This window comes from Lycium barbarum, chromosome 1 (genome assembly GCF_019175385.1).
Source record: "Lycium barbarum isolate Lr01 chromosome 1, ASM1917538v2, whole genome shotgun sequence".
NCBI lineage: Eukaryota > Viridiplantae > Streptophyta > Magnoliopsida > Solanales > Solanaceae > Lycium > Lycium barbarum.
Genome location: NC_083337.1, coordinates 15,244,291 through 15,254,446, shown reverse-complemented (window position 1 = coordinate 15,254,446; position 10,156 = coordinate 15,244,291). Strand labels below are relative to the sequence as shown.

The following is a 10,156-nucleotide window of genomic DNA, read 5'->3' as shown; positions in this document are numbered from 1 at the left end:
TGGGCTAGCTTATTGGGTGAGCTTCCGGTTTTCCAATAGTTTATATCACTATCTTGGTGGGATGGTTGAGAATTTCTCCTCTAAATCAAGGTCTCGAGTTAGAATAGAAAACTCTTCAGTCCGGAGCACTTTACAACCTTAATGGACCTATCCGACCTGATCTGGATTAGCCAGATCAGTGAGCTTCAGATAATGCTGTACGGGATCGTTAAACAAAAACAAATTCGAGGTTTAGTGATACATATTCATTAATATGTTGCTATAGTTTTGCTTCGAAGTGATTGTATTGCTAAAGTCACATAAAGCTTTTACACCCACTTGTGTCTACATTTGACATCGATCCATCAATAAATTACAAAGAATGGAAATGAAGGACGTAACGATGAGAATCTTTATCTATACTGTTACAAATTTCCCTTCAAATGCAGGTAACGTAAATACAAAATTTCTTTGAATAGCTAACTTTTACTTGAAACAGGATATGGCATTGTAGTTGTCCCCCAACTGGAAATTGTGGAGCTGGTACACCTTCGATATGGAAATCTGCAAGTCCAACATTATGCTTGTGTAGGCATTGGCGAAGTTGGAGGCTTGAGATCAGGATACTGCAACCACAATTAAAGAAAGGATTTAACTTATATATACTACGGGTATAAAGAATTTTTACGTTATCAATGTTTTTAACCCGTTGTAGCAGGTAATCAGCTTGTCTTTCAGGTTACTAATACCACATTTTATGGATGGCTACCTATTGTTATCTTTTAGGTGACCAGTGTTGGGCTAAACGGTCCAAGAATACTATTAACATGGTGTGATATTGTCCACTTTGAGCCAAGCCTCCACGGTTTTCTCCAAAAGGCCTCACACCATTAAGAGTATCCAACACCTTATAAGTAGCTCATTTTTCTTTTCAGTTACCAATGTGAGACTTTGTTCGCATACCCAACAACCAGCGTAATGTTAGCATGAAAGGGGTGACAAAATGGAGATTGGTGCAAGGAAATTCATGTATCATGTTATAGTGAAATGATAAGACCAACTGTTGACAATAAAATGCAGAAACTTACATTTGGATAGGGAGAAAGTGGCCTTGCATTTCCATTTAGTGCTTCTGCTGTTACTTCTGGTTTAGGGACTGAATTGATTTCTGGAGTAGACTCGGAAGATAATTCTACCTTGGAAACTGTTTCAGTTTTCTTCACGCTGCCACTAGGTTGAGAAGATATCGGCGATGTTGGAGGCTTCAGGTCAGGATACTGCCACAGCGAATCAAAAGAGATGATGTAGTTAATGAAGAAGATGAGAAAACAAGGGAATGACATGCATAAAATGAATAAATAGAAATTGCCAAATCAGAAGTACCTCAATCTCATAATATAAACAAGGACATCTCTCTAATCAACAACTACTACTATGTGTTAATCCCAAGAACGTCATGGTTGACTAGATGAATACTCACTGTTGATGTCGCTCTATTTAAGCTCTTCACAGTTCAATATCTTATAAGATAAATACAAGAAAAAGTACTAAAAGTTCTCTACATAGCTTATAAATCTCCAATAAGACAAAGACTTTTAGGAAACATCGGACCTAAAGTAAATGCATTAACATGATTAAAACTTAATCCCAACTAATGCATATTGCATTTTCATTACGGAGCTTTTCTTTTCTTTAATCAGCAAGAAAGATATTAAAATTGGTGGATATGATGTGTGGGAATTCATCTAACAAATTAAAATGAAAAGATTAGACCAACTATTCAGAATTATAAGGAAAACTTAAATCAGGATACTGCAACCACATATAAAAGAAAGGATTTAACTTATATATGCCGACTATATAAGGAATTTTTATATTATCAGTGTTTTTAACCTGTTGTAGCAGGTAACCTGCTTATTTTTCAGGTTACTAATCTATTTTATGGACTAGTTACCTGTACCCTTTTAAATGATCAGTGTATAGATGTTAATATGAAAGAGATAACAAAACAACTAAGGATATCCTAGAAAAAAGTCTTATATTATTGAATTAGTCCACTCATGAGCAATACCACAATCTCAGAATTTAAACGATGATCATTGTTGATTCATCAGCAGGAAAGATGTTGGAATCCCGGATTATGGTGCAACGAAATTCATGTATCACGTTACAATAAATGATGAGACCAACTGAGGATGAAAAGGAGAAACTCACATTGGGATATGGAGAAAGTGACCTTGTAATTCCAGATAGTGCTTCTGCTGTTTCTTCTGGTTTCGGGACTGAATTGACTTCTGGAGTAGACTCGGTAGATATTTCTACCTTGGAAACTGTTTCCATTTTCTCCACATTGCCACTAGGTTGTGAAGGTATCGGGGATGTTGGAGGCTTGAGATCAGGATACTGCAACAACACATTCAAAAGAGACGATGTAGTTGACGAAGAAGATGAGAAAACAAGGGATGTGTCATTTGGACAAACTCAATGAATTGAAATTGTCCTTATAAATCTCTGATAAGACTAAAAGACTCTTAGTAAACCTCGGACTAAAGTAAATGCACTAACATGATTAAAACTTAAACTAATAGATATCCCTAGTATAAATTTTTTCTTTCATCGTGCCCTACTTTCCATCTCTTTAATCAGTAAGAAATATATTAAAATTGGTGGATATGATGTGAGGAATTCATGCAACAAATAATAATGAAAAGATCAGACCAACTATTCAGAATGATATGAAAACTTACATTAGGATAGGGTGAAAGTGACTCTGAAATTTCACTGAAACTGAAAGCAAATACTTTCACTTCTGGTTCAGGGTCTGAAGTGATTTCTGGAGTAGGCTCGACGGAAGCTTCTACTTTAGATGATGGAACATCCACCTCGGGAACTGATTCAGTTTTCTCTGCAGGTGCAGGTAGAGCTTTGCTATTCACTGGGACTGGAAGAAGAGCCATCCCTATTTGCTGAAGTTTCACGACGAGAAGCACACACACATGATTAATCGAACTGTAACTATGAAGTATATATCTTATTGAAAGCAAACATACAGTTTTCTTATATGGGAAACGAAACATTTTAGTGAGTTCTGGCTGTGTGAGAACATTACCTTAATGTCACCTACAAGCTCCTTTGGAGCAACCTCTTTAGTGAGAAACTCATCAACTTGTTGCAGACTTTGCTTTCTGTCCTGGAAAGTGAAAATGTCAACATATTAATGGACCTCTCGAGTTCGAAAATTTTCTACCATGATCAGAATCGACGTAAGTAACCAAAGGAAACCATAGAGGCCAGTCTTATTTCATTAACAGTATATAATATGAGATTCACCTTCTATCATAGCACAAAACAGTTTTAGAAATAAAATTAATAAATCAAACCTCTGCAAATAGAAGTTTCTTGCTGACTAGTTGGATAAGTGCAGCTGAACCTAACAGTTGGAGTACTGTTTCCACCTGAAAAAAAGGACCAACGATGAGCTGTTTAATAAATCGTGCTCGAGGTAACTTTCAGGATAAAATGTATAGGAGCCTGACCTCTGAGAACACCAATAGTCCTAATCCAGCAGCTGCAGCAACACCTAAACCTACAGTCACTGCATCAGAACTGTCCTGCATATCCACATTCCACCGAAGTTATCTCACTAAAGTTAAGTTTGTCAAAATGCTACGCCGAAATAATCTATGATCACAATAGTCCTAGTAAACCAGTAGTTCACCGCATAGCCAAAATGATTTGATAAAAAATGCAAGTTGGAGTAATCTAAATGGCTTCTCAAACTATGGATGGTGGCTTCAGAACATTAAGCTTCAGAATATTGATAAATCAAATGATATTTATGGCTTATTTTAGATCACGAGTTTCAAAAGTTTTCCTTTATTTCTTAAACTCCCTGAGAAGTCAATCACCTTCACATAAATTGAGATAGAGGGAGTACTAATTTGCAGTTATAGAAATCCCATAACCTTCTTGAACTCAAATGGCATAACCATATCTGTATTTGGGAGGATAAATGCAAAAGGAACACTGCTTTAGAGAGAAAAACATACCCCGAGAAAAACATCAAGAGCATCAGACAGGCCAAGATCAAGACTTAGAGTTTTCTTAGGAAGTATCCATGGAAGGCCATTATTCTGCAGAAATCGGAATTCATTATTCTTCACGCCGCCAACATTTTAGAAAGTCAGAAAGATTACAACATGTATTTTGAATATTAACCTTCCATCCTCGGGGTCCTTCAGCACCGTCTTTAATTGCATATGCAGCTTTAAAACCATTTGCTGTAGCGAGCTCTGCAGCGAGTTCAGAGTTCCCATCAAATCTGGCTTCATTGCAATCCAGAAAGGGACAGGATTAGAGTTAATTCTTTTCGAACTAAAATTTTATCGAGAACTTTCAACCATGATCAGTATCCACAAAATATCATGCAGGAAAAGGTACATCACAATCAAGCCAGTGGCGCGTTTCATTTTGCCAACTAATCTTTAATGTTTTCCTTCAAACCATCAATACTATAGCCAGAAGAGAATTCTCCAACAAAAATATAAAGAGCTAAACTCAAGTATCAGAGAAAGTAGTATGATTTTTCAATAGTTTTATTTAGGAATATCTAGTAAAGCTATTAAAAGTGACAATTTTCAGAAGTTTAATGATCATAGCTGCAGCTTATCTGAATAAGTAAGTTGATCATGGTATAAGCATGTCAGCACACTAATTAATTAAAGAATGTAATCACATAATTCTTTGTCTAAATCAGTTTTAACTGACAACTTGTGCTAGGTTTCACTATGATTCCAAAAAGATAAACATAATGTTCCATCTCATCTAAAATCTTAAGTAGATAGAGAAATCACACTTAATTACTTAATTATGTCTTCTACATGCCCCTTCACGTTAGGGTCTAACTCTTTTTCTTGGACCAAACACATGTAAATTCCTTTTCCTTTTACTGGAAAAGGTCCAACTATGCCCTTAAAGTACTCGAAATTGAGCAGATATTCCCTTCATTAATAGTTTAGCTCACATATCCCTTATCGTTCAATAGTTGGTCCATACATGCCCATAATTCAACTGTATCCCCAATCAACCTAATTAGTTGATTAATAAGAGAAAAAGGCCAAATATGCCCTTAAAGCATGCAAAAGGCATATTTGCCCAATTTCAAATATTTTAAGGGCATATTTGACCCTTTTCCGTTCTCTTTCTGATAATGGGTATGGTGAGACTTCAACTAAGGGCTTTTTCTCCTATGATATCAAGTTGAAGTGTGTGATCACTCTATCTAAAAGTGTAAGCTGTCAGACAGAACATATGTTTATTTACTTAATCACGCCTTCAAAAACACAAAACACCACATGCGCAATCAACAATGAATCAGCAACAACAACATACCCAGTGAAATCCCACAATGTGGGGTCTGGGGGTAAACTGTACGCAGACCTTATCAGTACCTTGGAAGGTAGGGAGGCTGTTTCCGAAAGACCCTCGGCTCAAGAGCAAGTAATACAAAAAAGGTCTGATAAGGACGAGCAATTCAAAGCAGTATGAAAATGAAAATAGCGAAAGCGAAAAAGTGATGATAAAGTAGTCTGGAAAAAAAGGAGCAGTGGCTACCACGGATAAATAAGAAAAATCGAAGTATAGAGAACAACAAATAGTAACACAAATCAAAGGAATCAACAATGAATCAGCAGAAGAATTTTTTTGAAATCTTACTTGTCTAGAATGAACAATGTGGTATTCTCTGGCTCCTTGAACTTCAAAGCTAGCTTATTCAAGAACCCTGGCTTATCTTCACCTTTATAAACAACATAAACTGGCTTCTTCTTCAAACCCTTAATATCTGGACTCCCCACTTGCCTTAATTCCACTGTGCCCCTTATATCAAGTAATTCTGAACTCTCATCATCTCCCAATTTTGCATAAGCCTTCTTGGCAGACTCAACACCCCATGGCTTAGGCTTTTTGCTGAACACCTGAGATTACGGGTGGCAAAATCAGCTCATAAAATCATGACACGTCCAATTCGCTTAGGTTTGGGCAGGTTAATGACACGTCTTTTTTTATTAACTTAGCCCATTTTGACCCGCTCAATTCAGCTTATTTAAAAACTTAGGCTAATATGCAGTCCAAATTGACTCATGAGAAATTTTGTTTAAATATTTTTAAAAAGACATTTTTTTTTATTTGAAATGTTATATATAGTCATAATAAAAGCAAAAATCTTTTACTAGATACTTAAACAACTTATAAGAAAAAAAATAAAACAATTTAAAACTTAGTAAGAATCGGACGTGTCGGGTTATGAAACGGTTTTTAGCGCGTTTCAACCCAATCCATTTTAGCTCAAGTAATTTTTAGACGGGTAAATAATCCGCTCATTTATTAACTCAACCCATTTTGACCCTACCTGAGACAGAACCAATGGCAAAGCCAAAATAGCAACAACACCAGCTATAACTGAAGGATTTTCAGATACAAAATTGATCACAGTTTCAACCAATGCATTTGCATCAAAATCAGTACTAGTAGTTGATTGCTGAAGTGCTTCTTCATATGTCAATGCTTTAGCTGAGTTTGTAGTGAAAACAGAGGAAAGTAACGCTAGACCCCCATGAACATTTCTTGAATAATTGGTGTTAACATTAGCTGAATTAGGAAGGTTCTTGAATTGGAAAGATGGGACTTTTTTGGGTTCATTTCTTCTATCAGAAAGAACTGAAAGAGGAGTTAATCTTGCTGCATTGAGTGCCTCCATAGCATATAATTCTTTCTCAATGTGAAGAGGAAAATTTGTAATTGTAGCTAAATCTTGATATACTAGTGAAAGGCTGTAGTATTCTTACAACTTGGTGGTGAAAGTGTCATATAAGGAAGGATCATGGGGGCTGGTGATTATGTGGGCCAATTTTATAGATGGATTGAAGAGTACTTTATTATTATGTTTTGGCAATTTTGGGTGGCCAAGAATTGTCAGAGCAAATCTTTTATGAAACCCTACATTTTTCAGTGCCAGTACACGAGTCCGCAACTTATTTAATCAAAAAATTATCAAAAGACACCAAAATACTCCATTAAAAAAAAATTACCGAATTAATCTTTGCGCACTAATTTAGTGCATAATAGGACCAAATTGTAATTTTACAGTTTTTCCCTATTGCGCACTAAATTAGTGCGCAAAGACTAGTTTTTTTTCAATACAATTTTAAAGCTCTCAAATTCATATTTTTTTCATACTGTGATGCAAGATTAGTGGTGTTTCAAAACTCCAAAATTTTAATATTTTATGTAGAACTTGATATCTTTTTTGGCGGACAATAATGTCGGCTCATTACATCAAGTTTACCTAAACGTTTGGATTGTCATTTTAGGGGTTGTAAAGTACCCCGAAGTAAGTTTTTTTGTTTTGTTTGAATCTTGTTATGTTTAGGTTTAAGTCTTTTATTTTATAAGGTTTTGCTTTAAGTGTTTTATTTTTTAATCAAGACATTACTTTTTTTCGAATATACAAATAAAAATATTATATTAAAAAATAATTCATCCAATATGAGGTTCAAAATAATTCATTGCAATAACCAAATAATACATCATTATTTATAATAGCAAAATATTTAAAACAATGCATCAAGTATGGGAGGCTCTTCTACTACGAGACGTAGTTGCACCACCACGGCCTCGTAGGCTACACACACGCTTATCATGGCCAAACTCCTTACACGTAAAGCGCCTTCAAGAGTATGTCCTATCCGGAACATCCATTTGATTGAGAATCCGAGTTCGTGCGTTAACCCGAATTTTACGGATATACTTCTTACACATAGAGCACGTTCAAGAGTATGTCCTATCCGGAACATCCATTTGATTGAGAATTCGAGTTCGTGCGTTAACCCAAATTTTACGGATATACTCCTTGTTAGCAACCATTGAAAATGGCTCGTCTGGCCAATAAGCTTGATCACCAAGTGGGTAGAAGCGGTCGGCATATGCTTTAGCGTAACTTTTGACGCTGTATTCCGATGCCGCATAATTTGTTACCGTCTTTCCCATTGCCTCGAAACACTTGACGACATGAGAACACGTCACGTGGTATATTTGCCACTTACCACAACTGCACGTTCTCGTGCCCTCATAAACGGTATGTATGTTTCCTCCCCTACCCTGGTAATAACCTGTTCTGACTTCATACACACGTTTAGTCTTTCTATACTCGGTCATCTTGTGCAACCGACTCTTTTGCCTGTGATGCTACATCATTTTGAAAGGTTTTGGCATCCATCTTCCACTCTCTGCTAATATGGTTCTGACTTGCTTGGTTCTTGTCAAAAACCACTCCACAACTTGCATGAAAGTCATTCTTACCATTGCAGTAATGAGTAGTCCCCGAGCAGATTTTAGCAAATCATTAAATGACTCCGAGCTGTTTGTTATAAGCATCCCCCATCTCCTGCCTTCATCAGCATGTAATGTCCATTTTTCGACTTCAATTTTCTTCAACAAAGTATATGCTTCTGGACTCACTGCCTTGATTGTCTCCATCCTCAGAAGCCATTTTTTTTTTTGTTGATAATCCATCGCAACCGCCGACATCAATTTGTTGAGTGTGCCGTTTCCAAACTTCGTTTGAAAATTTGCCTTGATGTGCCTTAAACAATAGCGATGGTAAGCAAAGGGAGGCTGCCACCCTTCCAAAGTAGACATGCAGTGCATTATGCCTTGATGTCTATCAGATAGCACGCATATGCCCATATGATCCTTAATAATATGCTGCCTCAAATGTGTCAAAAACATCCCCTATGTGTCGTTTCTTTCGTTAGCGGCAATTGCGAAAGCAAGAGGGAATATCGACCCATTGGCATCCATTCCTACTGCAATCAGTAGCTTAATATCGTATACACCACATACATGTGTGCCATCTATGGATATGACTGGCTGGCAGTGACCAAAACCATCAATAGATGGTTTGAATGCCCAAAACACATAGTTGAAAATATTACCGCCCAAAAGCCTCCATTCTACAACAGTTCCTGCATTGAATTTTTATAGAGCTGCCATATACCTCTGCAACGTCTTGAAAGAGCCCTCCTAATTTCCATAAATCATCTCAAATGCACGCCTACGCCCAAGATATCCCTTTCTCTTGCTTATTGTTTTTTAATATACCATCTTAACATTTCTAATGCAATCTTTGATGGGGATCCTGCACAAGTTTAAACAAACAACACTTAGCAATGAAAATTTAATTGATGTAAGAATTATAATGAACTAGGTCGAATGGGTTACCTTGGGGTTTCGGCAACATCTTTAAGTAGCACTTGAACAATCATATTTACATGTAAATTAAAATGATCTGCTCGATTCTCTCCCATATCACAAATGTGACGTTTGTCGAATTTTGTGATAACCGACATGCCATCGGGCTTTTCAATTCCTCGAAGCATCCATTGACAACCTTGATACTGTCGTCTACAAACTAGTCTTCATATGTTTTTGGTTGAATCATCAACCCTATATTCCCTAATTTCCTTGTAACTAGGGTTGTACAAAGTAAACCGACAAATCGCACCAAACCGATAAACCGAGTCAAACCGAGAAAAAAACCCGACTAGTGGTTTGGTTTGATTTGATTTGGTGTTGAGAAAAAAACCCGATCATAATTGGTTTGGTTTGGTTTTAACTAAAAAAAGTCAAACCGAACCAAACCAACCCGATATTACATGTATTCAATTTTTAAAATATTTTATACATAAAAATATTTATTTGTAATGGAATTTATAAACATTTCTTTTATTTCTTCGTAGTTTTTTTTTATCTATTATCATATTATTCAAGCTTGAACTTAGAATTTTGAATGTCAATAAGTTTTATATCCTATGGATATTTGTAACTCAAATAAAGTTCAAACCAAAACTAGCTCAACACTAACACTAACAAAAGAAATTTAATTTTCCACTAGGAATGACAATAATGTTGGATATCTATTCTTTAGTTTTGCATAATTAGTTTAGAGAGTGAAAATACATAACTTAAGTTTTTTTTCTTTATCATGTAATTAATACTTATTAGCCGTGCTTATTTTAGCATGACTTAGTATTTTTAGATTATGGTCATTTTTTTTATGGCTTGTTAATTAGCAATATTTATTTTAACCGATTTTATTAGTTTTTGTTGAATATTTTAA

At 35.8% G+C, this 10,156-nt stretch overlaps 1 protein-coding gene across 1 annotated transcript; it reads right to left on the bottom strand.

Moving 5' to 3' along the window:
- Window positions 1–230: 230 nt before the first annotated feature.
- On the bottom strand, window positions 231–6,962 carry LOC132632353 (rhodanese-like domain-containing protein 4, chloroplastic). The gene is made up of 11 exons (XM_060348255.1): window positions 6,389–6,962; window positions 5,695–5,954; window positions 4,198–4,300; window positions 4,029–4,112; window positions 3,516–3,590; window positions 3,360–3,434; window positions 3,089–3,169; window positions 2,727–2,945; window positions 2,194–2,382; window positions 1,068–1,256; window positions 231–605 (listed from the first exon to the last, which is right to left on the bottom strand). The coding sequence occupies exons 1-11, from the start codon at window positions 6,734–6,736 to the stop codon at window positions 558–560; spliced, it is 1,671 nt and encodes a 556-aa protein (XP_060204238.1). The 5' UTR covers window positions 6,737–6,962; the 3' UTR covers window positions 231–557.
- Between the last annotated feature and the right edge of the window lie 3,194 nt (window positions 6,963–10,156).

Excerpts from the sequence above, each read along its gene's own strand:
- LOC132632353 (XM_060348255.1), bottom strand. The coding sequence starts at position 6,736 with ATGGAGGCACTCAATGCAGCAAGATTAACTCCTCTTTCAGTTCTTTCT. Across the intron at positions 5,955-6,388 it reads TGCCATTGGTTCTGTCTCAG|GTGTTCAGCAAAAAGCCTAA; the intron begins GTAGGGTCAAAA and ends CCGTAATCTCAG. Across the intron at positions 3,435-3,515 it reads GACTATTGGTGTTCTCAGAG|GTGGAAACAGTACTCCAACT; the intron begins GTCAGGCTCCTA and ends CCTTTTTTTCAG.